At 50.1% G+C, this 26,046-nt stretch overlaps 2 protein-coding genes across 3 annotated transcripts in view; one reads left to right on the top strand and one right to left on the bottom strand.

Annotated features, from left to right (window-relative positions):
• TNFRSF21 (TNF receptor superfamily member 21) overlaps positions 1-15,632 on the bottom strand; it is a 74,085-nt gene extending 58,453 nt beyond the window's left edge. Inside the window, exon 1 of the mRNA XM_077317110.1 lies at positions 15,483-15,632. Within this exon, the coding sequence (XP_077173225.1) occupies positions 15,483-15,539 (57 nt within the window). The 5' untranslated portion in view covers positions 15,540-15,632. The remainder of the gene's footprint in view (positions 1-15,482) is intronic.
• An 18-nt stretch (positions 15,633-15,650) lies between these two features.
• LOC143827518 (uncharacterized) lies at positions 15,651-24,155 on the top strand. Of its 2 annotated transcripts, none has more exons than XM_077317123.1 (2): positions 15,651-15,879; positions 23,946-24,155. In XM_077317123.1, exons 1-2 carry the CDS (start codon positions 15,651-15,653, stop codon positions 24,059-24,061), a joined length of 345 nt encoding a protein of 114 aa, XP_077173238.1. In that variant the 3' UTR covers positions 24,062-24,155. The 2 variants fall into 2 exon arrangements, with proteins under 2 accessions (XP_077173238.1, XP_077173245.1); XM_077317130.1 differs by lacking the exon at positions 23,946-24,155 and adding an exon at positions 16,992-19,128.
• The last annotated feature ends 1,891 nt before the right edge of the window (positions 24,156-26,046 follow it).

Raw genomic sequence — 26,046 nt, 5'->3', positions numbered from 1 at the left:
ATTTCATGCGTGGCTCCACCTCCTACAGCAGGGGTAGTCAAACTGCGGCCCTCCAGGTGTCCATGGACTACAATTCCCACAAGCCCCTGCCAGCGAATGCTGGCAGGGGCTTGTGGGAATTGTAGTCCATGGACATCTGGAGGGCCGCAGTTTGACTACCCCTGTCCTACAGCATCCATATTGGCTGGTGCCATGCCCAACACACTGGGCCCAAACTCAAAAGATGCCTGCAGGCTCCAAAAGATCAGGGGGGGAGATCTGTCACGTACAGGGGTAGTCAACCTGTGGTCCTCCAGATGTCCATGGACTACAATTCCCACAAGCCCCTGCCAGTGTTCGCTGGCAGGGACTCATGGGAATTGTAGTCCATGAACATCTGGAAGACCACAGGTTGACTACCCCTGCTCTAAGATAGCCCAATGCCCATTTCCCAAAGCTAGAAACCATAACTTAAAGAGCGGAACGTCAGGCTTTTTTGTTAACTCGAGGTACTGGCCAACCCAGAAATATCTCCCCTGAACCACAGGACTGCAAAGAGAAGAACGGAAGGTGTAGGCTGTGATACATGGAATAGAAAAAGTTGTTCAGAGCGTGGCTCTCCACCCTAGGTTAACAGCTTGCTAAACACACTTTAATTATAACCTGCGGTGTTTACACCTGAATTAAGTCCTAGATAGAGAGTGGCCATAAATCTCCTAGGCAGGCCACTTAGCTCTGGGGCTGTTTATTGCAGTGAACTCTGCTGTGACAACTAGGAATGGCACAGATGTGTAATCTATGGGGTTACGAGCCACATACGGCCTGGGGATTGCATGCCCCGTATTGCTCCGGTTCATCTCCCTTCTTGCTTGAAAATCAATGCTCTCCATACATTTGGCTTCGGATTAGTAATTCATGAACTCTCCAAAACTCATCCTGAAGACCCCAATTAAAACCAGGTTCTCTAACTGGGCTCAGGAGCCCTCCTTCTGGCACCAGAGGGCAAGAAGTGTGATTCAGCACTAGACAACGAACCCTCGCCACGTTGCCTAACTCTGCCCTTTAGAGCAGGAGTCCCCAAACCCCGGGTTGCAGACCGGTACCGGGCCGTGAAACCCATGGTACTGGGCCGTGGCGGGCGGGAGGGAGGCACCTCCCTCTCCCCCCCCCTGCAGCTTGGAGCTTGCTGCGCCAGGAGCCATCGGCCACGAAAGCAGCCGATCACACCTGATGCAGAGAGAGCTGCGCTGCGGGGGAGGGGGGGAAGCGCGGATGCCACAGCACTGGCGGGCAGAAATGCGCAGGCGCAACAGCTCTGCACGTACATATTTGCATGGCAGCTCCGTGCATGCGTGTTTGCGCCTACTGGCACGCCGGCACCCAACCCTCCCTCTCCCCCCCTCGCGGATCAGTCCCTGGCCCAAAAAGGTTGGGGGCCGCTGCTTTACAGAGCACTGTAGGTCAGTCCTATCCAAAACCCCTAGCCTTGACCCAGAACAGGTTCAAGCGATAATAACAAGAAAAACTTGGTGTACTGGTTAAGAGGTGGCAGACTGTAAGAAGGCAAATTTAAGTAAATTCTAGATGACCCACAGCACAATCCAACGCAAAATTCGTCCATTCTAAGCGCACAGGATTTGAATGGTGCTAGTCCTGCATGAGAAATAACTATTTCCTGGGCTAGATTCAAATGCGTAGCCGTGTTGGTCTGAAGTAGCACGATAAAATCAGAGTCCAGTGGCACCTTTAAGACCAACAAAGATTTATTCAAGGTGTGAGCTTTCGAGTGCAAGCACTCTTCATCAGACTATGAACTCCCTTCATGACAGTGAGAATATACAAGCAAAAGTTGGTCTTATTACATTAGTAAACTGTGCCACAGCATCCAAACACAGCCACATGATAACTCCCTGCCAAACCAGCCAATCAAACCCCTCTAAGTGTTAGTAATATGTAATGTAATTTTGAATTCTACTTTCTGGTCCCAGGACAAGATAGCTGCCAGCTTTAGCTTCTACTTGTAAGAAAGTTTCACACTGGTATGGGGACAGATGGGGCCGGCAGTAAATAGCAGGGTGTGAGCCATGGATCACTGGCTTTGACAGTTTTATTTCTTTGTTGGCCTTAAAGGTGCTACTGGGCTCTGATTTTATTTCTAATATATGTCTTTGTGAACTACAAATGGGTTCAAGGGGTCTGATTGGCTGGTTTGGCAGGGAGTTATCATGTGGCTGTAGTTGGATGCTGTGGCACAGTTTACTAATGTAACAAGACCAACTTTTGCTTGAATATTCTCAGTTATGATGGTGAGTTCTTAGTCTGACGAAGAGTGCTTGCACTCGAAAGCTCATGCCTTGATCAAATCTTTGTTGGTCTTCAAGGTGCCACTGGACTCTGATTTTATCGTGCTACTTCAGACCAACACGGCTACTGATTGGCTGGTTTGGCAGGGAGTTATCATGTGGCTGTGTTTGGATGCTGTGACACAGTTTACTAATGTAATAAAATTAACTTTTGCTTATATATTCTCACTGTTATGATGGTGAGTTCTTAGTCTGACGAAGAGTGCTTGCACTCGAAAGCTCATGCCTTGATCAAATCTTTGTTGGTCTTCAAGGTGCCACTGGACTCTGATTTTATCGTGCTACTTCAGACCAACACGGCTACTGATTGGCTGGTTTGGCAGGGAGTTATCATGTGGCTGTGTTTGGATGCTGTGACACAGTTTACTAATGTAATAAGATTAACTTTTGCTTATATATTCTCACTGTTATGATGGTCAGTTCTTAGTCTGACGAAGAGGGCTTGCACCCGAAAGCTCACACCTTGAATAAATCCTTGTTGGTCTTAAAGCTGCTACGGGACTCGGACTTTATTTCCTGGCCTGATTTCCTTATTACTTCATTCATTAGTTATTACTTTCTCCACAACGTGGACCCAGAGCCGGTTGCCTCATTCCCTTCTCTGTTTTATTCTCATAGTAACAACCTTGCATGGGAGGGCAGTATGCAAATGCAATCATCATCATCATAATTAATATAAAAGATGATTGGTACTTCTCACGGCATGCTGAACTTTTGAAAGGCTCCAGAGCCAGCCTCCCCGGCCAGGAGCCTTTCAAATGTTCGGTGCACCAGGAGAAGTCCCCCTCCCCCGCGGAGTGCAGAGAGAAATCTCTTTGCAGCCTGCAGGGGTGGCGCTGGGGCCAGGAAGCCCGGCAGTGTCTCTCCCAATGGGGAGAGGCACTACCTGGCTCCTTAAAGCCCCCGCTGCCACAGGACGCAGAGTGCAATCTCTCTATGCCCTATGGGGGCGGCGCCAGGGCTAGGGAGCCGGACAGCACCTCTCCCATTGGGGCAGCATTGCCCGGCTCTTTCATTGCCCTGCCCCTGCAGGATGCAGAGAGACGCCTGGGAGGAGCTAGGGAGCCAGGCAGAGCCTCTCCTTTTAAGTCCTCCCCCCAGAAGCCCCTATCTAGCACCCGGTATATTCCTGACTGCACCATGCTTCACTTCCAGCCTAGTATAATCATAATAGGTGAAGCTGACAGTGTGTGACTAGCCCAAGGACACTCAACGAACGCCCGGGGCCCAGTTGGGACTCGAATCCAGGTTTACCAGACTTTGGTCCAACACTCTAATGCAGCCCTTTTCAACCTTTCGATCATGGAAGGACCCCCTGAAATAATTCTTCAGGCTTGGAGGACCCCCGGAAGTGATGTCAGCTGGCCCAGCCTCTCTGCCAGGCTCCTGGAAATGACATATCACCGGAAGTGACGTCACTACTAGGGGGTTGCGTTTCGGCTCGGTTTGGCCACCTTGGCGTTCACCAGAGCACAAGCCGGTGCTGGCGTCAGTGATCGCCAAGGCGGCCAAACCAAGCCGAAGGTCAGACCCCTAATCTGACCTCATATCCATTCTCCTCCAATGTCCCCGAAAGTTATTTGCCCACAGTCAGGTTTGAGGAGAACTGAGCGGGGAGACACAGGAGGTGGTTTAAGGTGGGAGTAAGTGTGCAGGCTCCGTCCTCTCCCAAGCACAGATGCCCTGAGAGAACTCATTCATGCTCTGGAGGGGGAGAAATGGAAGCAACAAGTTCCCTTGCTTGTGGCTGAGTCCGTTAAGGCAGGAGGGGAAAGATCGCAGACTCCCTCCGCAGCTCCTGCGGTGTATGTTAGCTGGGTGTATGTTCGCCAATTCTCGCAAAGCGTCGCTTGAATCTTGTGACGTAACATCTGGATGATCAAAGGACTTGTCAGTCGCAGAACCTGAGTTTCAGAGCTGATTCCTCGCCTTGCAAATATAAATGTCTACAGACACAGACACACACAAAACAACTACAGAGCTTCAGCTTGTCCCAATTAAGGAAACAAACAGCAAGGGAAAGATGAAGTCAAGCTGCACAGTTTATCAGAGAAGAGTCACAGGCAGGAAGTCACAGTAAGGGGGTGGGGAGTATCCATATTACAGATAGAAAAGTCCAGAGATCTTCACAGGAGGCAAAAGAAAGGAGCCCTCCTTCCCTGGTATATTTTCTGAGGAAATCCGTAAAATAATTGGAATAGTGAGGAAAACTGTTCATGAGGCATTTTCTCTTTCAGGATGATCAGTATAATGTTTTTTTCTCAGAGCGAGCATGGTATAGCGCAGTGGTTCTTAACCTTCCTAATGCCGTGACCCTTTAATACAGTTCCTGTTGAGGTGACCCCCAACCATAAAATTAAGCAAGTGCTCTTTCACATAAATTAAACCAAAACTGACCTATGCTGTGAAAATCCATTGGTCATGATAGTATATAAATTGTTTTTTTTCCCCCAGGGGTTTCTCAGTTCAGTTCTGCCTCTTATCTCACCATGCCGATCTCACTCTTTTCCGCTGCTCGAGACCGACAAATGCTCTATTTTGATCTACTCTGCAAGGCTGTTGTGTGGCGTTTGCAGGAGGAGGAGTAACAGTGGCGGTGCCCCCACCCCCTGGCCATGCTGTTCACCCTGCCGTGACCCCTGTGAAAGGGTTGTTCGACCCCCCAAAGGGGTCCTGACCTCCAGGTTGAGAACCACTGGTGTAGCAGTTAAAGAGGGCGGACTCTAATCCTGAGAAACGGGTTAGATCAGGGGTAGTCAAACTGCGGCCCTCCAGATGTCCATGGACTACAATTCCCATGAGCCCCTGCCAGCAGGGGCTCATGGGAATTGTAGTCCATGGACATCTGGAGGGCCGCAGTTTGACTACCCCTGGGTTAGATTCTCCACTCCTCCACATGCAGCCAGCTGGGTGACCTTGGGCTAGTCAGAACTGTTCTCTTAGAGCTCCCTCAGCCCCACCTATCTCACAGGGTGTCTGCTGGGGGGAGAAGAAAGGAAATGTGTTTGTAAGCCCCTTCGGGTCTCTTTCGGGTAGTGAAAAGCGGGGTACGAAAAACAGCTCTCCGTCTTCTTTAAGGGCACGTTTTCAAATAATGACCTCATAGCCATTCTCCTCCAACATCACCAAAAGTTATTTCCCCCCAGGAATCATTTGCAATGCACAGGTGTCACTGTGGGGAGGCCCAAGTTTTAAACCAGTTTTTTTGAATTTTTTTCTGGGGGTTCTCCAATGAGGTAAAGTGGTTAGAAACTTGGGACTCTGAGCCAGAGGACCCAGGTTCAAATCCTGACTCGTGCTATGAAAATCTGCTGGACCAGCTGCACTCTCTCAGCCTAACCTAACTCACAGGGAAGTTGTGAGAATATAAAGGGAAGAATGCTGTAAGCCAGTGGTCCCCAACCTTTTTATCACCAGGGACCAGTCAACACTTGACAATTTTACTGAGGCCTGGGGGGGGGTAGTCTTTTGCCGAGGGATGTCACCACTGCCTGAGCCTCTGCTCCACTTGATTTCCTGCCAGCTCCCTGACTTCCTGCCGCCCGCTGGGGGACACTGCCAGCAGCAGCTGTGCAGTGCCATGCTGAGGGGGAGGCCCAGCCATGGGGGCCGCTGGAGAGCACCAAAGGTGAGCCGGTAGCAGAGTGGCAGGGCAGTCCCCAAGGCAGCAGCCAGGGAGGAGGACGAGGAGCTATGGCCCGGTTCTGACTGATCCACGGACCGGTCCCGGTCCCCGGACCGGGGGTTGATGAGCAATGATCTTGAGCACTTCTCGGACACTTTGTTTGCAGCAGCCGGAGAGGAGGACTGATCCATGGACCGGTCCCGGTCCCTAGACCGGAGGTTGGGGACCACTGCTGTATGCCATTCTGGGCCCCCATTGGAAAAGAAAGGTAGGATATGCAGAAACTAAATAAAATAATAAAATAAGCTTTGTGAGGAGAAAGACCAGCTAAACAAGGTGAGCTGCCAAGGAGAAGAGACAGCTGTTTGAGTTATGCAAATCTTCAGCTGTCTTCAAAAGCCAAAATGACATTTCATCAGCGGGTGTGGTGGACCTTTCAGAAACCAATTCTGATTTCAGGGGGAAATGTGCCGCTGAGAGGAAGGCTGGGACAAAAATAACAACGACAATCTTGCAACTAGAGAAAAAGCTTCCTACTTTGCTTTCACAAGCCAGCCTGTGCGCTCATCTGAAAGCTATTCTTACTCCAGACAAGGTTGGGAGTGCTTCACACCGGATTCCCTCTCTTATGTTCTCCAAGACAGCACAATTCCAGATCCCAAAGCCCCGTGCAACAGAAAGTTACCAGTTCCCCGGGAAAGAGGTCCGATTCACTTTCCAGCCATGGGCTGTGCACACACCCTCCTCAATCTATCAAAGCCACTTTGTGGAAAGGAAGCCGATTTAATTGCTGCCGTAATAAGCTAGGGGGCGGTGAAGGTGACGCCACACCTTTGGGTTGATGATATTTACTGAAACAGGTGTGCCTCAAAGCAGCCCGGACCAGCTTGTGCAGACCAAAGTTCCTGGGAAAGGCAGTCTCCGATAGCAACGCGTCAAGAGGAGATCCAAACATTGCACCCAAACCACCGGACCCTTCATCAATGATCTAAAGCAGCCTTGCTCAACTTTTTTACTGTTGAGAAACTCGTGAAACAATTTTCAGGCCTCGAAGGAGGAGAATACTGAAGGAGAATTACTGAAGGAGAAGAATAACTGGTTCTTATATGCCGCTTTTCTCTACCCAAAGGAGTCTCAGAGCGGCTTACAGTCGCCTTCCCTTTCCTCTCCCAACAACAGACACCCTGTGAGGGAGGGGAGGCTGAGAGAGCCCTGATATTACTGCTTGGTCAGAACAGAAGAAGAAGAAGAGTTGGTTCTTATATGCTGCTTTTCTCTACCCAAAGGATTCTCAAAGCGGCTTACATTCGCCTTCCCTTTCCTCTCCCCACAACAAACACCCTGTAAGGCTGAGAGAGCTCTGAAAGAACTGCTCAGTGAGAACAGCTCTAACAGGACTAGCCCAAGGTTACCCAGCTGAAAGTATGTGGAGGAGCGGAGGAATCAAACTCGGCTCACCAGGTTAGAAGCCGCTGCTCATAACCATTGCAGTAAACTGGCTTTAAATTGTTTAATAATTTATTATAAATATATTGTTGTGAACTTCTCTGTGCTAGACAGGGAAGAGTGGCTTTTAAGAATAATTTCTTTTTTGTTAAGAAACCTGTAAGTTGCAGGGAAATAAGTTTAATAAATCAAATGTTCTTCTGACTAGGAGGGCAAAGTGAACTTCCCATCTATTTGATTTAGGGAACTGAAGATGAATTTGTAAAGCTTTCTATCTGCATTTTCACGAAATAATTTTTAAATTTAACCCCCCCCCCCACATACATAAAGAGGCGGCATGCAAAGAAAAGCGCTGTGTACCTGTGACCAATTCAATGGCCAACCGTGCTACCAAAGACACACGAAACAATTCCACACAATGGCTACCTCTGTCTCTTTGATGCCATATGCCTCACATAAAGGCGATATAAGGGTGGGAAGAGATTTGACAACAGAAGGGCTGGGAGATGTAGTAATCCTTGCAAACCTTCTAATCTCTGTCCTATCCATAAATACATGGGGGAGAAGGCCAGGGTGCATCTGACACTGATGCTGTGCAATGCCAGGTCCACTGAGAGCAAGACTTCGGCCTTCTGCAAATATTTCTTGGAGCACAGAGTCGACCTGGCGTGCGACTGAGACTTAGGCGAGAGTGTCGCCTTGAAAGATCTGGTTCCACCTGGGTTCTTGGTCCTCCATCAGCCTCGGGCCTCTGGTGAGGGGGGGGGGGAGAGTGACAGTAGGCCAGTATGGCTTCACTTTCAGGACTGTCCAGACACTGTCAATCCCAGGGGTAGAGTGTGTCAGTCTTGGAGGGATTTGGTCAACAACTTGGCCATCTGGTAGGTGTACCGTCTGCCCAACGTACCACCAGCTGCTCTGTCGGGCCTGCTGGAGACTGTGACCACCTGGACTATGCAGTTTCTCAGGCTTTTGGTATTGGGGACTTTAATGTCCATGCTGAGGTTTCTCAATGGTAAAAAAATCTGAGAAAGACTGTTCTAATTGGAGATGCCAGGGACTGAACTCAGCACTTCTGCATGTCGAAAACACATTCTCTGTTCTGTTTATCATCAACTGCTATCCATTTTTTTCAAAGCCTGCACATAATAGTTGGAGCACCTTCTAAATCAGGCTTTCTCAACTAGGGTTTCGTGAAACCCTGGAGTTTCTTGACGTCCGGGGAAGGGTTTCCTGAGTGGTTGCAGGTGTATTCATTTTCTATATATTTATTTAATTTGTTAAACATTTATCAAGTGATGTGACCAGCTCTGCTTACCAACCATATTCTGCATGATCATGCCACTTCTGGGGTTTCTCAAAGCCTGAAGAATGTTTCAGGGGTTTCTTAATGGTAGAAAAGTCAAGAAAGGCTGTTCGAGATGGTAGGTCATTACATGCAAGTGTGGTATAGAGGCTAAAGGGATTGAACTAGCATCTGGGACACCAGAGTTCGAATCTCCATTCATGCTATGGAAGCTCACATTCATGCTATGGAAACTCACACCTTGGGCAGGTCACACTCTCTTACTCTAGCCTACCTCATAGGGTTGTTGAGGATGAAATGGAAGAGAGAAGGACGGTAGCTGTTTCTGGTCCTCATTGAGCAGAAAGGCAGCATACAAATGAATTAAATAACACCACAACATACAGAGAACCTTAAAAACATAAAACAGTCAATATATAAAACCACCACCCTGAGACTACAATTGAATGGATTTCTGTAACTTGCTCTATGCAGGCCTACCCTTGCCCTTGATCCGAAAAAAGCATCCAGTGTAAACTGTGGCTGCTAGGGTCCTCACTGGGACATCCTGGAGGACCCATACCCAGCCTGTGCTGAGGCAGCTGCATTGGTTGCCCGTTGCAGCTCGGATCAAGTTCAAGGTCTTGGTATTAACCTTTAGGCCATCATCCACCATCCAATCTCCAGTCTGATTTTCCCTTCACCTATCTGAAGACAAGGCACTGGAAAGCTCATCTGTAACCACTATGCCACAATCTCCATAGGTCAGTCCTCTCCCACATTCAATGACCATTCCAAACCACAGGTTCTAGACACCCATCAATCCACACACACACCCTCATTTGTCACCACACCACCACAACTCCCCACACCACACACATAGTCAACCTCATGCCCTTACAGACTGGACAACCCCTCCCCTTCCTCTTCCCAATGCCAAGCTCTCTCTATCTTAATCACTCTCTTCCTTTCTACCTCCCTCTCTCTCTGCTATTTTCTCCCTTCCCTCCCGCTAGCGGCCTTTGTATCAGCTACAATGGGCTTTAATTCTAGTACATACATAATTACTTTTGCCTAACTTTACTATGACAACTCAAGTCCTTCATCTCTAGTCTGTGGTGTCTAATACATAACAGTCTACACCAGGGGTAGTCAAACTGCGGCCCTCCAGATGACCATGGACTACAATTCCCAGGAGCCCCTGCCAGCGAATGCTGGCAGGGGCTCCTGGGAACTGGAATCCATGGACATCTGGAGGGCCGCAGTTTGACTACCCCTGGTCTACACATATGACAATCTGAAGCATTCTTCAGACATTTCATCAGATCAAACCAAACATAAATTTAAAAACTAAAAAAAAAAAAAAAACAAAAACAAATTAAATGAGCTGTACAGCTGTCTTTGGCCAAAACAGGTGCCTGCTCCAGTACATTTCCAAATTATATTCTGCATATATGATCTTTGACACCCAAGATTTGAGGTGGATCTAAAAATGTAGTTGTCAAATGACCCAGGATTTCTTTCTAGAGCTGCCCAGTGGGAATCCAGCCACCTTCCAAGCACTGCCCCAAGTGTTTTCTGGATCGCACCCTGCTACGATTTTCAGAAAAAAGTGGATCCAGCAATCAGTATCCAAAACATGATACCTCAAAGTAGACTGTGAAGAGCCAACAATGATGCTTTCTGACAGTGACACCCAAGGTCAGCTAGCTGCAAAGGAAGGAAGCGTTCAAATGAGGCCTGTTCGCAGGACCAAGAAACCACAACGGGCTACGCTTCAGTGCTGCAAAGGAAACAGAAAGCTCTCTGGGACCCGTAATGAAAAACAAGCTCCTAGCAAACCACAACCTCGCAGCGCCATAGCAGCTCAGAACCAAGGAGCGATGCCACGGCACTAGCTGTTACATTTCCGGCTGGGGACTGGCAGGGCAATTGCCCCACCCGCGCAGTGTGCCCGCGCGCCCGCGCATGCGCACATGCGCCATGTGCGGCTGAAATCGCGCATGCACTGCACTTTCGCGCAAGACGCCCTTGTAAATTTACCAGGCAGGGGTCCTAATCAGAGAGAAGACCAGGAAGGGGAAGGAATGCCAATTTGTTCCACTTTTCTGCAAAAATTTAAGCGCCCTGTTGGATCAGACCATCTAGTCCAGCCTCCTGTCCCACACACTGGCCAGCCAGTTCCTCTGGAAGACCAACAAAAGGGTAGAGAAGCCAAGGCTTGCTCCTGATGTTGCCTTACGGCTCTGGGATTCAAAGTCTGACTGCCTCTGAACATGGAGGTTCCCTTCAGTCATCATAACTAGTAGCCTTCATGAATCTGCCTAATCTCCTTTTAATGCAGTGTATGCTTGTGGCCACCTTAACCTAGATCAGGGGTAGTCAAACTGCGGCCCTCCAGATGTCCGTGGACTACAATTCCCAGGAGCCCCTGCCAGCATTCGCTGGCAGGGGCTCCTGGGAATTGTAGTCCACGGACATCTGGAGGGCCGCAGTTTGACTACCCCTGACCTAGATGGTCCAGGCTAGGCTAATCTGCCAGATCTCAGATGCAAAGCAGAGGACTGAGGGACTGAGGCAGAGAAAGGAAGCCAGGAGTAGACATCCAGGCCGCAACAGCCACACAAGGACATCACCCCCAGGTTAATGGAAGCGTCCAGTCCCCTCCTTTCACAGCAATACCAGGAATACCTTGTGGATGAGTCCATTCAGGCAGAATACAGGGGGAAGGCTGGGGAGCCCTTAGGGAGCCCTCACAGAGCCCCGGGGAATCCCCAGGTTATTTGTTTATTAATTAACTAGCGGCAAAGCCCACTGTATTCTAAAATACAATGGGTGCTAGCCTGGGTGCCAGTGGGGCGGGGGTATGTGCAGGGCTGGCTGCAGGCCTCCCCCCCGCTGCTGCGTCCCAGGCGGCCCCTTCTCCCCCCCATGTGGCAGCCTCGGTTCCCAGCATCCCCTCCCCCCGGCTGCTACTCTCCTGGCGGCGAAGTCTCTCAAAGGCTTGGCGCCACCCCCCTCCCACGCCAAGGTGGCTGCCTCAGCAGTGGGAAAGGAGCAGGGCCGCCGTGTCGCGAAGCCTCTTCCCCCGACCGACTCACCGCACTGCAGAGTTGAGGATGGGCCAAGTGGCCAATGGGGAGCCACTTGGGTCCGGAGTGACACTCGGAGAGGCCAATCAGGAGCCACTTTGTGGCTTTTTATCACGGACTCGGCCCGCCCCTTTCTCCTCCCACCTTGCCCTTACTCTTTTATTTATACCGCTCCGTAGGAGTGGTTTAAATATCATATTTCTATGCCGCCGCTCCTAGCCAGTTAGTCCACGGCAACTCACAACATCCATTAAAATACAATTAAAAACAATGAAACATTAAGTAAAAATCCCTCCCACCTTCCCTAAACCCCATCCTCACCCCATTTAATCCCTCACTGCGTAAGGAAGGACTTCCTTGTGTCCAACCCAAATCTACTGTCCTTCAGCTTCATTAGATGCCCTCGAGTGCTGGTGTTTTGGGAGGGAAAGTTCCCAGTCCACATCCTCCAAGCCCCGTTATTTTCGACACCAACCCTGTGCCTGACTTTTCAGCCTTTCTTCCCAGGAAAGGTGCTCCAACCACCTTGTCACTTGGGTTACCCTCTTTCCGGATTCATGCTGTAAAATGCCACTTTTGCTTTTGTTTCTGATGGGGGAGGGGAAACGTGCTACCTATTTTTCAGCAGTGTGGGGCTCAGAACAACATAAGGTTGGCTTTCTTCAGCAGGAAAACCAGCCGGAGAGGAAAAGGTTTCTGCCTCCCTCCGCCTTACACCGAGAGCCAACGTGGTGTAGCGTGGAGGACTATTATCTGGAAGGTAGGTAAAAGTAAAGGTATCATGTCTGACCCTTGGGGTGACGCCCTCTAGCGTTCTCTTGGCAGACTCAATACGGGGTGGTTTGCCAGTGCCTTCCCCAGTCATTACCGTTTACCCCCCAGCAAGCTGGGTACTCATTTTACTGACCTCGGAAGGATGGAAGGCTGAGTCAACCGTGAGCCAGCTGCTGGGATCGAACTCCCAGCCTCATGGGCAGAGCTTTCAGACTGCGTGTCTGCTGCCTTACCACTCTGCGCCACAAAAGGCTCTCTTATCTGGAAAGCCAGGTTCAATTCCCCGTTCCTCCACGTGCAACCAGCCGGATGACTTTGGGCCAGACATGGTTCTGTTAGACCTTTTCTTGCAGAGCAGTTCTCTCAGAGCTACCTGCCTCACAGGGTGTGTGTTATGGGAAGAGGAAAAGTGTCTCTAAACCTCTTTGGGACTCCTTTGGGTAATGAAAAGTATAGAAACCCAGCTTCTTCTTCCAAGAAAAGGCACTCCTAACCATCTTGGAGATGGAGACACAACAAGAAGGTGACCTGGGTTCAACTCCAGCCACTCATCTAGCCAAACGATCTCAACGGTTTCACACCCACAGACTAACCCTGCCCCCGATTCACCAGGACTGTAACACTCTTCACGCACGCAGGCAAATACATAGATTATATGCACTTGGTATGTCAAGCATTCATGCACCGAGTAACTGTTTGCACTTTCCTGAAGGTTTTTTCATTCCCTGCTTTTTTCACAAACTGAAGGAGTCCCCGTGTGGCTTACAAATACCTTTCCCTTCCACAGCAGAGACCCGGTGAGGCAGGTGCAGCTGGGAGAGCTCTGAGAGAACTGCTCTGAGAACTGGGCTTGACGGGCTAGAGCAACAGTTTTGAGAGAACAGTGACCAGACCACCATCACCCAGCTGGCTTCCTGTGGAGGAGTAGTGGGGGATCAAACCCAGTTCTCCATTGCTCTGAATTATGACACCACGCTAAAGCATGTTTACCAAAATAAAAAAATAAATACCTTGCTGCCAGTTGCTGCCAGGGTCAACCCTTCCTCAATATCACACAAATAGATTTCTTCCTCAAACATTAATATTAAATTAAAAAAAAAAGTTTTCTACAGTCTGTGACAGGGGTAGTCAAACTGCGGCCCTCCAAATGTCCATGGACTACAATTCTCATGAGCCCCTGCCAGCATTCGCTGGCAGGGACTCATGGGAATTGTAGTCCATGGACATCTGGAGGGCCGCAGTTTGACTACCCCTGCCCTTCTTTACACTCAGGGCATCTACCTAGCCAGCTGTTTTTTTTTAAAGGAGGGAGGGCCCCAAGAAAGGCCCTACAAGATGTCCCTTTTGGTTCAGTCTCCTATTGCTGAATCATGTCGACGAGGCTCAAGGGAAACCGAGGCAGCCTTTGCCCTGAGATGCTCACGGGCCAAAGAGAAGCCACCCTCAACCGGTGACCCCGGCTCATATTCTTTCACAAGCTGGTCTGGTGCCACCTTCTCCCCACAGCCCAAACGCCACCAAACCAGCGCCAAGATGCAATCACCAAACGGGGAAGGAATTCAGCTGCAACAAGGGGATCTTGGCTGGGTTTTGAGAGCCCGATGCAGCCGGGCGGGAAGAACGGATCACTGCACTGCGCTCAACCCAGCCCTTCGACAGCAGGGGGGGGGCATGTTCAGAGTGGAGTCCCAGCATTTAGGATGTCCACCATTTAAGGACGGGGTCTTAGAATTGACCCCCTCAATCTGACACGAGCTCCTGAACTCCATTGAAAAAGGTTTGGGGAAGAGCCCAGCCCTTGGGAGCCTTCCTCCTTGCAAAACAGGGCAGAAGAACATTTAGTGGGCCGTCGGGATTACAGCCATACCCTGATCCTGGGCTGGAGGGGGCAACTTGGGGCTCAACCGAACCCCTGTCTCTCCAGCGGCCTGGACCAGCAGTGCTGATTTCAACAGGCTCAGGGGCTTGCCGCTTTGTTTAGGCAGGCAGGGCTCATCTAGGGAGGGATGAGAATCAATGTTATCTGGCTGGCCCAAGGTAGCCTGACCTCATGACATCTCGGAAGCTAAGCAGGGTCGGCCCTGGTCAGTACTTGGATGGGAGACCTTCGAGGAAGCCCCGGGGCCCCAACGCACGCAGAGGCAGGCGATGGCCAACCCACCTCTGCGCATCTCTTGCCTGGAACACTCCGTAAGTCAGTTGTTACTTGATGGCAAAAGGGGGCAAAGAAAGGCAGCAGCTCTACCCCTCCCCAGACACACTGTGTGGAGACAAGGATCTACTGGGCACAATAAGATGGCAGAGGGGCTGGTTGCAGGGGGCACAGGCCTCAAGGGGCCTGCGGGGAAGTGGAGCCAAGGGGCAGCCTCCGGACGGGATGTTGGTCCCCAGGCAGGGGGAAGCTGAGACCGGCTGGCTGACAGCCCCTAGCCCTCCAACGCTCGGACGCCTGGCGATGCTCCATGCAATGGGGGCTTCCATGGGTCAGCTGCCAGGTTCACCCCCCCCCAGTTCGACTCATGTTTCAGAGTTGCCAACTCTCCCTTGGGAAACACCTGACCCTGTGGTGGTGGTGGGGATGGGGGGGGGGGAGAGTTGTTATGTTTTGGGAAGCGGCCAGGAGCTCAGGGGAGGGGGCCGCCCTCTTCGCCACGGATCCCGCTCTCGGCGGCCTGGAGGAACCCTGGGACCGCCGGGAGATCTCCAGACCCCGCCGGGAGGTTGGCGACCCTACCGCGACGGCCCGAAAGTCCGGGAGCGGCTCGGGCCGCCGTGGCCGTCTCTATTCCGCACGAGCCGCGATGAGGTCATGCCGGGGAACAATGCCGCCTCCCTCGGCTGCCTGCTGCCTGCGGCAGGCGGGCGGGATGCTCCGGAGCGCCGAGGCGCAGCCCCTTCCCCAGGCGCCCTCCACTCACCAGGACCAGGCTGGCCGCCCAGGCGGCAGAGGCGGCGGCGGCGGCGGGGGTGCCCATGGCTGCGGGAGGGCGCGGCGTCTTCTCGGGCGGCGGCGGGGAGCTGGGGCGGCGAGGGGCGCGCCTGGCCCGCCGCGGGAGGAGCCGCCCATCTAGCAGCCCCGCTGCCCCATGGCGGCGGAGGACGAGGAGGAGGAAGAGAGCGGCCAGGTCAACCGGCGCTGCCCGCCCGGGGCGCACCGGCCGCCGCAGCCGCAGCCTCGTTGCGGCCGCGCCGCCCAGCGCCCGGAGCGCAGCCGACGGAGGAGGGAGCGGCGCGGCCGGCTGCCCATAGCGCCCGGCCTCTGCGCTTGCCCCGGCCGGCTCCGGAATGATGGCCGGGCAGGAGGAGGAGGAGCGGGTGAGCGCGGCCGGGGCCCCAGGGGCGGGCGGAGGCGGAGGCGGAGGCGGAGGCGGGCCGGCGCGGCTCCCTTTGTTGCATCACCGACCGGCGGCCCTCCGGCGCCACCGCCTGGCCGCTCGACGCGCTTGGGGATCGCCCATCCCGGCAACCGGGAGTGGGGGGGGGGGAGACGGGGACTGACTCCCGGGGCACCGCCGGGGCATCCCTCGCCCCCTTGGGGAGGAAAGGAAGGATTGAGTGCATTGTTTCTTGTTCTTCGTGTTACAAAGATGATGATGATGATGATGATATTAAAATCTTCATGCTGTTTAACATATCGGTTTTAAAGATCTGTTATTGTGCCCTCCAAATGTTCATGGACTACAATTCCCATGTATGTAAATGTTTAATGTACCTTATTGTTACATAGCCCTTTAGGACATTCCTAATTAGATTCTGATGAGCCTATTGTGGCGCAGAGTGGTAAGGCAGCAGGCGTGCAGCCTGAAAGCTCTGCCCATGAGGTTGGGAGTTTGATCCTAGCAGCCGGCTCAAGGTTGACTCAGCCTTCCATCCTTCCGAGGTCGGTAAAATGAGTACCCAGCTTGCTGCTGGGGGGTAAAACGGTAATGACTGGGGAAGGCACTGGCAAACCACCCCGCATTGAGTCTGCCATGAAAACGCTAGAGGGCGTCACCCCACGGGTCAGACATGAATCGGTGCTTGCACAGGGGATACCTTTACCTTTACCTTTAATTAGATTCAGCTACTATGACTGTGTAGTCTATGACAGGGGTAGTCAACCTGTGGTCCTCCAGATGTTAATGGACTACAATTCCCATGAGCCCCTGCCAGCAAACGCTGGCAGGGGCTCATGGGAATTGTAGTCCATGAACATCTGGAGGACCACAGGTTGACTACCCCTAGATAATTTAACAGGACAAATTAGGGCCCAGTCTTTTACCTTTTAGGGCCCAGTCTTTTACAGAGGGTCTCCAGGAATGGTGTGAGCCGCATGCCAAATTGATACTAAAAGTTATTTTGGGATTTTGTTATTCCTAATATACATCTCATATTTTAATTAACCATCTCTATTTCAATGTAATATTTGTTTTCTATTATTTCTGTAGCATCGAATTACTTGGATTGCTACAGAAAAAGGCACCCACCATAACTCCGCCCAACCCACTGGGCTATCAGAAAGATTTAATTGAATGTTTCCCACATTTTTCTACTGTTCCATGTTGTTTGTTGTTTTACTTCATTCATTATTGTTAATCTAAGAAGTTATCTGTATGCTTTCTGTTCTGTTTTATGTGAACTGCCCTGAGCCTTTGGGGAGGGCAGTATATAAATGTAATAAATAAATAAATCAGGGATGTTTTATATTTAGTTGGGGCATTATAGGGCCACTTCCTGGCATTTTATTAATTTTATTCTTGAAGGTCACCACAGATGAAGGTGTGATTGCATTGAAAGTGAGTGTGTAATCCGGAATTTCACTTTGGATCCTTCTTACTACAATAAGAGACTGGGGCTGATATTTAGAATACAACTTTATTGTTTTTGCCAGACTTTCGGATCTTGTCTCCCACCTGGAGGCTGGCAGCCCTATGTGGTGGTCAGAGCAAGATTTCTCGAACAGCTTGAACTATTAACGCCATGAGCCCCCCGCAACATACTTAAGCTGTTTGAGACCGCACCAAGAGTTTGCAGAGGAAAAGAAGCTCAGAGGGGATTGGGTAACTCCTCCAGGGGAACTGGTCTCTACAAACCTATTAATACATTTATTAGTTTAACTTAATTTAAATCATGAAATTAAATTAACTATATATTTAATAATTTAACTTAAAATTAACTATACATTTAAAACTTGGTATAGTGGTTAAAAGTGACAGCTTCTAATGGGGCAAGCTGGGTTTGGTTCCCCACTCCTCAGCACGCATCCAGCTGGGCAACCTTGGGCTAGTCACAGCCCTGATAGTGCTGTTCTCACAGAGCTGTCAGGGCTCTCTCAGCCCCACCTACCTCACAGGGTGTCTGTTGCGAGAAGAGCAAAGGAAGATGATTTGAGACTCCTTCTAGTAGAGAAAATTCCTAATTTTGTATTTTATCTGTGTAACTGTATTCGGCTGTGATCCGCCCTGAGATCTCGGAGAAAGGGCAGAAAATAAATGTGATTATAAATAAATTAATTAATAGTCCAGGGATCAGTTAATTTGGGGCTGGCAACCCTAGATGAAGGAATAAATGGAAATAAATAGTGATATTTGAACTCTTCTGTTTTTAAAAAAGCAGCCACTTAGCAGAGCTCACAAATGGAATCCATAATTAACCAGTGCATGTAACATCTTCTCCCCTCACCTAGTTTTTCTAAATATCAATCTGTGTTTGCCTGGATTTAAAATACCAAACACCTGAAACAAAAGTTCCAGTCTTTAAAAGATTGGGCCCAGAGGGAGCATAGTCGGAGTAAAGCCGAAACGGCCTTTGTTACCTCACTTCTGACAGAAGTCTCTGCCGCATTAACAGTACACGTAGGCTGGATTTTAATTGAGGATGTTTTCAAAAATCCCGTCAGAGAATGACTTCAACTCAAGGTGAGGCTGTTATCAAAAGGACATCAGTCGAGAAGCAATGGAAAAAGGAACAACCGTCCAACTTCAGGCTCGTTGGTTTACTGTGGGGAAAAAGGGCACCATTTCCCTGGAGGTCAGATATATGACTGGTGCCGAAATCTCTCACATTACAGTGACTTTTGTTAAATCCACGGGTTCAAGGAAGCCAGGACGGCTGAGTGTGCAGTCAGCTCTTTATTAGGATCTCCGCAAGAGGCAAAACTGAACTGAGAAACCCCTCAAGAACCCCAACCCATAAACACTCATGAACAATGGATCTACCCACCAATGCACGCTATTGGTCAGTTTTGGTCTAAACTGACTGGATCCTGAAACGAGGATCTAGCAGCGTATTGGTGAATGACATTGTCCGCTTTGATCCTGCCCTGGTCCTCAAGCTCGGACCTTGGCAGGATTGTTAACAGAACCACAAACACAACAGGTTTTATTCATGGATCGGCAGGACAATCGTGGATGGGCGACTGCGGGCTGAACCGTTAAACAGATCCTTTGTTTTGATATTGCTTCCTTCCAAGAACGGATCCCAAGATCAGGAACTGGAAGCAGCTGTTAAAAAGACAAGAAAAGCTGGTTACTTTGTACCCTGTTTTGTGCTAACCAAACATGTCTCAAAGTGGCTTACAATCACCTACCCTTCCTCTCCCCATAAAATACATCCTGGACGATTCCGCACCAGTGGCGCCACTCCGGGCTGCTCCTGGTGCGTTGCGGCAGAGTTGCATGCTCCACTGTGGAAGACCATTTAGTATGATGGACCTAGTCCTCCCCGGATTTCTGCGTCCTGATGGATGCCGCTGGAGCAGAAAGGCTCCACTGCGCAGGGGGGAAGGGGGGGTCGGGTTTCATGAAGGTGGGATCGCGTGACAATACAATCCCACCTTCCTGCAAAAAGAAAAATGCTCAATTCAACCCTCTGGTGCCATGAAGCACCGCGGAGTCGTGGGAAATTTTCTGCCCCATCCAGGCCTCCGTAGGAGGGGGGGAGCTCTTCCACATCCACACGGGCCTGTGGCTGGACAGGCCCTGTTGTCCCTTGTGGCATTAAAGGGAACATGGCGGGTGGTTGTGGGGATTAGCCCTACAGCCATATGAGGGCCAGCCTGGTCTTTTCCACATGTGTGGAATACACCCCAGTGAGGTAGGCAAGGCTGATAGAGCTCTGAGAGAACCGTGGCTGGCCCAAGGTCACCCAGCAGGCCCCTGCATCTCAAAGCAGCTTGCAACCTCCTACCCTTCCTCTCCCCACAACAGACACCCTGTAAGGCAGGTGGGGCTGGGAGAACTCTCAGAGAACTGTGACCGGCCCAAGGTCACCCATCTGTTTGCACGTGGAGTAATGGGGGATCAAACCTGGCTCCCAAGATTAGAGGTCGGCACACGTAACCATGGCACCAAGCTGGCTCTCACATCTTAATGCTGTCTCATACACTTGCATGCGTGCAACCCGCATGCGCCTCATGAGAATATGAGAAGAGGGCTGGTGGATCAGAACAAGGTTCATCTCCTTTCCCACAGAGGCTGGTTAGGTGCATCTCCAGGACAGCCCCCAAGCACCTGGCATTAGAAGGTATACTGCCTCTGAACATGGAGGGTCATTACCTCAGCTAATCAACATTGCCAGGTCTAGCCCCAATAAATCTCAATCATATATATTGTTGTCAAGCTGCAAATAACTTACGGCAACCTATAGGGTTTTTGGGGCGAGAGGCTTCTAGAGGCGTTTCGCTGTGGCCAACTCCATGTTTCTATGATTCTGAATCAGTTGGCATTCCACGGCATAGGGTTGTGCGCTTCGGCTCGGTTCGGCCGCTTTGGCGATCACCGAAGCCCGAGGTGGCCAGTGCCGCGGAGAGGAGAGGGGGCGGCAGTGGTGCACCAGCCGGCAGCCGCACGGTGGCTGGCCTCCCCTCTTTGCGCCGCGGTGCTGGCCTCCTACACGTCGCTTTGGGCTTCGGTGATCACCAAGGCGGCCGAACTGAGGCGAAGCGCACCCCCCCACGTCCAGGCCTCCCTTGGAGCTCGGGAACTCTGCTGAGATTTCTGGCAAAGAAGTCCAAATTGAGTGGGTGGGGGAACCATGCCAGGGGATGAAATGTCAGATGGGGAGGGTAGCGGGGTATCCCATTTGCTTTTTAATTACATCGTGCAATTCAATGGAACATACCTGTATTTCACATCTTTTGCTCCATTGGGTCGTGTGTAGGGGAGTTTTCATTCCCGCAAATGGCAAGGGAGAGAAATCCTTTCCCCTTCTATTTCTGTTCTGAAGCAGCCACAAGAGATCTCCTGTTTCCCTCCAGCAATGCAGAACCAGGGAGAAAGTAGGTCACGGTTCTAATGCAGCGATTGGAAGCGCAGGACTCTGCTGTCCCTGGGCGACCCCCTGCTTCGAAGGATGCTGGAAAATGAGAGACTGACTCCATTCCAAGCGCCTGCTTTCACAGGTGGAAAGGAGCCGGCCAAGGGGACATACTGGCTTGCTTCTGTTCGCTGAAGTCTCTATCCCAAACACTTTTGCCTGTGATATAATAACTAGTAACTGGGGGAAAGAAGCTGTTTTATACTCACCTGTTAATCCTACTTTAATCACAGAGCTTTCTGCACGTGCTAGAGCCAGCATGGTGTGGTGGTTAAGAACAGTTGCCTTTAATGAGGAGAAGTATGCTAGATTCCCCACTCCTCCATAAGCAGCTTGCTGGGTGACCTTGGGCCAGTCGCAGTCCTGTTAAGAGTTGCTCTCACAGTTCTGTCAGAGCTCTCTCAGCCCCACCTACCCCAAAGGATGTCTGTTGTGCGGAAAGGAAGGGAAGGCAATTGTAAGCTGCTTTGAGACTCCTTTGAGTGGTGAAAAGCGGGGCAGAGAAACCAACTCTTCTTCTTCTCCCATTTCTACTAGCATTCCCCCCCCCCCTGTTCAATTGAGTAGTGGGAGAAAAATGGGAGATGGCAAATCCGGGCCAATCAGTTTTGCTGGTGACACAATGTCACTCCCAGGGCAACTGGAAATGATGTAATCATTTTGCCGAAATCCTGTTGTCACATGTTCTTGCCATGTCATCTCCATGTCTGGATTGCATGCTTGATGTGCATGCTGCATTTATCCTGTGTATTTTGTGCTGTGAAATGGACCAGTTAACACTTTCTCAGCCTGACCTACTTCACAGGGTTGTCGTGAGGATGAAACGGAGGAGAACGGTCTAAGATGCTTTGGGTCCCCTTTTGTGGAAAACGGCAGGGGAGAAATGAATTACTTAAAAAATAAGAGAAAAGCCTTTTCATTAGTTTCACTTTTCACTTGTTATCTTGTTGGCTGCTGTGGCTGGTTAACTGGGGCTCTTCAGACGTCGCTGGCAGGGGCTCATGGTGATTGTAGTCCATGGACATCTGGAGAGCCACAGATTGGCCAACCCAGTTCCAGCAGGACCTGTGACAGGCCTCATCTATGTTCCAATGATCTTCTGTTCTGTTTTGCCACAGAGTGCTGTGGAGTTATCCTTTTAATTCCCTGCCATTTCTAGAAGACTGGCAGCAGAATATGAAAGAAATCAGTGATCAGGAGTATATTGCTTATTCTGGGATGCAGCTCTTATTTTGTGATTTAATGTGCTGCTCCCTGCCAAGAGCTTTTATGTAATAAAGCTGAGACTTAACCGACCGGCAGATGACGCACACCCAGACAGAGTGACACGCTTCTGTGCTTAGCCTCGCTCTGTTGCCCGGGAGTCATTTCCTTGGGCTGCAAGTCGGTCAGTCTAGTATACTTTTATCCTGCTTTTCCTTCAAGGAGTCCTGAGAACAGTGCATGGGTCTCCCTTCCTTGATTTGTCTGCACAAGAACCCTGTGAGGTATATGAGGCTGATAAATTGTGGGCTGCATTTTCATTTTTGTTGCTTGTGTTTCCCTGTTGTAGGGGTGGCCAAACTGGCTCTCCAGAAGTCCATGGACTACAATTCCCATGAGCCCCTGCCAGTGGCAGGGGATCATGGGAATTGTAGTCCATGGCCATCTGGTGAGACAGTTTGGACTCCCCTGTCCTCCTGCTTTTTTTTTCTTTTCCACTTGTATTTACCTCCCTCTAGTGGTCGATTCGATATTACATCTCTGTATGTCCACAGTTACAAACGGTAATGACTGGGGAAGGCACTGGCAAACCACCCCATATTGAGTCTGCCATGAAAACGCTAGAGGGCATCACCCCAAGGGTCAGACATGACTCGGTGCTTGCACAGGGGATACCTTTACCTTTACCTTATGTCCACAGCAATGCAATGTCAAATACATCACTAGAAGGGGCTAAGTTAAGAGCCTCTTGTGGCGCAGAGTGGTAAGGCAGCCGTCTGAAAGCTTTGCCCATGAGGCTGGGAGTTCAATCCCAGCAGCCGGCTCAAGGCTGACTCAGCCTTCCATCCTTCCGAGGTCGGTAAAATGAGTACCCAGCTTGCTGGGGGGTAAACGGTAATGACTGGGGAAGGCACTGGCAAACCACCCCGTATTGAGTCTGCCATGAAAACGCTGGAGGGCGTTACCCCAAGGGTCAGACATGACTCGGTGCTTGCACAGGGGATACCTTTACCTTTACCTAGAAGGGGCTAAACGTGTACAGCAAAGGAACCTCCCCTAAAGCAACAGGGGCACTCAAGTGAGGAAAATGATAATGCGGAAAAGCCCAGTAACACACCCAAGGCTCCCCAGTGAGTTTGCTTGCCCAGCAGAGATTTGAATACAGAACATCTGGATTCTAGTGCTACGATCTAGCCCAGGGGTAGTCAAACTGCGGCCCTCCAGATGTCCATGAACTACAATTCCCAGAAGCCCCTGCCAGCGAATGCTGGCAGGTGCTTCTGGGAATTGTAGTTCATGGACATCTGGAGGCCCACAGTTTGACTACCCCTGATCTAGCCACTAACACCCAGATGTCTATTACTGTATTCTTGGGAGGAAATGAACATAAAGAATCCCTGTGATGGTTCTACAGGCACTGGATATCACTTGCGTTCACCAAATGGGACATGGGTGGGGTCCCCAAAACTAAGAGCATATGTAGTATGACTTTCACCAGTAAAAGCAGAAGAGGACCTTTGAGGCCTTGTTCACATCTACATGCTCATTACCTCAAGACTCAGAAGATAACTTCTTGTGCGTAAGTGTAAGGGTAAAGCTTTGATATTAGCCACATCAAACACACCTTGAGAGATGGAGGAGGGGGCAGTGTTTCAGGGGGAAGTGGTGTTTCAGGGGGAAGTGGCTTCCAGACCACGCTCTAGGAAACTGCTGGCAGGGGCTCATGGAAATTGTAGCCCATGGACATCTGGAGGGCCACAGTTTGACCACCCCTGCTCTAAAGTAAAGACCACAGAGATATAGGGACATTCCTAGACTGTCACCATTGACACACTTCTATCCCCTCCATTTTTCCCTTCCTATCTGTTCCGTTTCTGTTTCAGAAAATGATGCTGGAAGACCTCAGCACTACTGTCAGCTATTTTCTGCTTGGTTCCAAGGGTTCCGCCTAATCTTCCAGGCATTCATAATCTGGAAGTCTATATGGAACAGAGAATAAGCACCATTATTGAAACTAGCAACAATAAAAAAAATTAAATGCCATACACATACTATCTGCACAACAATGAATGCAAAAAGTGTTAAACACACAATTCCCCTGTCCCTCACTCTATATGTGCCCCAGATGATCTTATTCTAAGGCAGTTTTTAAAATTAAAAATTGGTTTGTTTCACGAGCATTCAATTACCTTGGAGTCTTGTCCAGCAGCCACCTTTTTGTCTGCTCCTTGTTACAATGGCAAAAACTCCTTCCTACAAGTGTCGTTGTCCTAGATGAACCCATGAAAATAAATCCACTGAAAAGAAGAAGAAGAAGAGTTGGTTCTTATACGCCACTTTTCCCTACCCGAAGGAGGCTCAAAGCGGCTTACAGTCGCCTTCCCATTCCTCTTCCACAGGTCACCTCTTCCACAGCCAGTGTGGTGTCGTGGTTAAGAGCAGTGGCCTCTAAACTGGAGAACCAGGTTTGATTCCTCACTCCTCCACATGCAGCCTGCTGGGTGACCTTGGGCCAGTCACAGTTCTCTCAGAGCTCTCTCAGCCCCACCTACCTCACAGGGGAGAGAGGTAGGTGGGTAACCATGTCGGTTTCTCACATGTGCCTCGAAAGTCTGGCGATTTCCCATTCACTGTTTGAAGAAGTGTGCATACATATGCCAGCTCACTCCTTCGCTAAAACATGGTTGGTCTTAAAGGTGCCATTGGACTCAAACTGTGCTTGGGGGAGAGGAAGGGAAGGTGATTGTAAGCTGCTTTGAGGCTCCTTCAGGGAGTAAAAAGTGGGATACAAAAAAAACAGCTCTTCCTCTTCCTTGACGCTGAAGGATTTTATCTCATGTGTTTTTTCCACACAGACAATATAGGTGAAAAAATCCTTTCCTGAAATCTGCAGGAAGATACAACCAACCCCTCACACGCCAAAGTCTCTGTGTCCCTCCTAGGCAACAGTTTCCAGCTTCCAGCCAAGGTGTGAGCTGACCATTTCACGGTTTCTGGCCTGGAAGTCCATTAGCATTTCTAGAACTTTGATGGTTGGTCTTAATTGGATTTCTGCTTCCCATCTGTCTTTAGGCAGGAGAGAGGAAAAGCTTACAGTTGTATTAGTAGCAGTGGCCGTCAAGCACAAACCCTGACAGAAAATTAATTTCTTCACATAAGTCACTGAGGCCCAGCTCACAAAGCTGTTTTTAAATGAGGCATCATGTGCAAAAAAGCCTCCAGTAGTGTAGTAGCTCACAACTGGGAAAGTCTCTGCCATTAACCCTCTCCTTATGGCTGTATTCTGATGATTCCTATTCGATAGTCTGAGGAAATGTGCATGCACGCAAAAGCTCACACCTTGAATAAAATTTTGTTGGTCTAAAACAGGGGTAGTCAAACTGCAGCTCTCCAGATGTCCATGGACTACAATTCGTTCGCTGGCAGGGGCTCATGGGAATTGTAGTCCATGGACATCTGGAGGGCTGCAGTTTGACTACCCCTGGTCTAAAAGGTGCCCCTGGACTCAAAATATAATAATGGCAAAAAGTGAAGAGGAACTAAAGAGCCTGTTGATGCGGGTGAAAGAGGAGAGTGCAAAAGTTGGCTTGAAACTCAACATCAAGAAAACGAAGATCATGGCATCCGGCCCTCCTGATAAATAGATGGGGAAGAAATGGAGATAGTGACAGATTTTATTTTCCTGGGCTCCAAGATCACTGCAGATGGGGACTGCAGCAAAGAAATTAAAAGATGCTTGTTCCTGGGGAGGAAAGCTATGGCAAATCTAGACAGCATCCTAAAAAGCAGAGACATCACCCTGCCAACAAAAGTGCGTTTAGTCAAGGCTATGGTATTCCCAGTTGCAATGTATGGCTGCAAAAGTTGGACCATAAGGAAGGCCGAGCATCAAAGAATTGAGGCTTTTGAACTCTGGTGCTGGAGAAGACTCTTGTGAGTCCCTTGGACTGCAAGGCGAACAAACCGGTCAGTCCTAGAGGAGAT

The sequence above is a fragment of the Paroedura picta genome, chromosome 1, assembly GCF_049243985.1.
Source record: "Paroedura picta isolate Pp20150507F chromosome 1, Ppicta_v3.0, whole genome shotgun sequence".
Taxonomy (NCBI): domain Eukaryota; kingdom Metazoa; phylum Chordata; class Lepidosauria; order Squamata; family Gekkonidae; genus Paroedura; species Paroedura picta.
Note: the sequence above shows the minus strand (reverse complement) of the source record. Positions and strands in the feature narration are given on the sequence as shown.

What these genes read in the sequence shown, in the direction of transcription:
- LOC143827518 (XM_077317123.1), top strand. Translation starts at nt 15,651, where the DNA reads ATGGCGGCGGAGGACGAGGAGGAGGAAGAGAGCGGCCAGGTCAACCGG. An exon ending in GGCAGGAGGAGGAGGAGCGG is followed by an intron (nt 15,880 to 23,945) that starts GTGAGCGCGGCC and finishes TTTCTGTTTCAG; the next exon opens with AAAATGATGCTGGAAGACCT.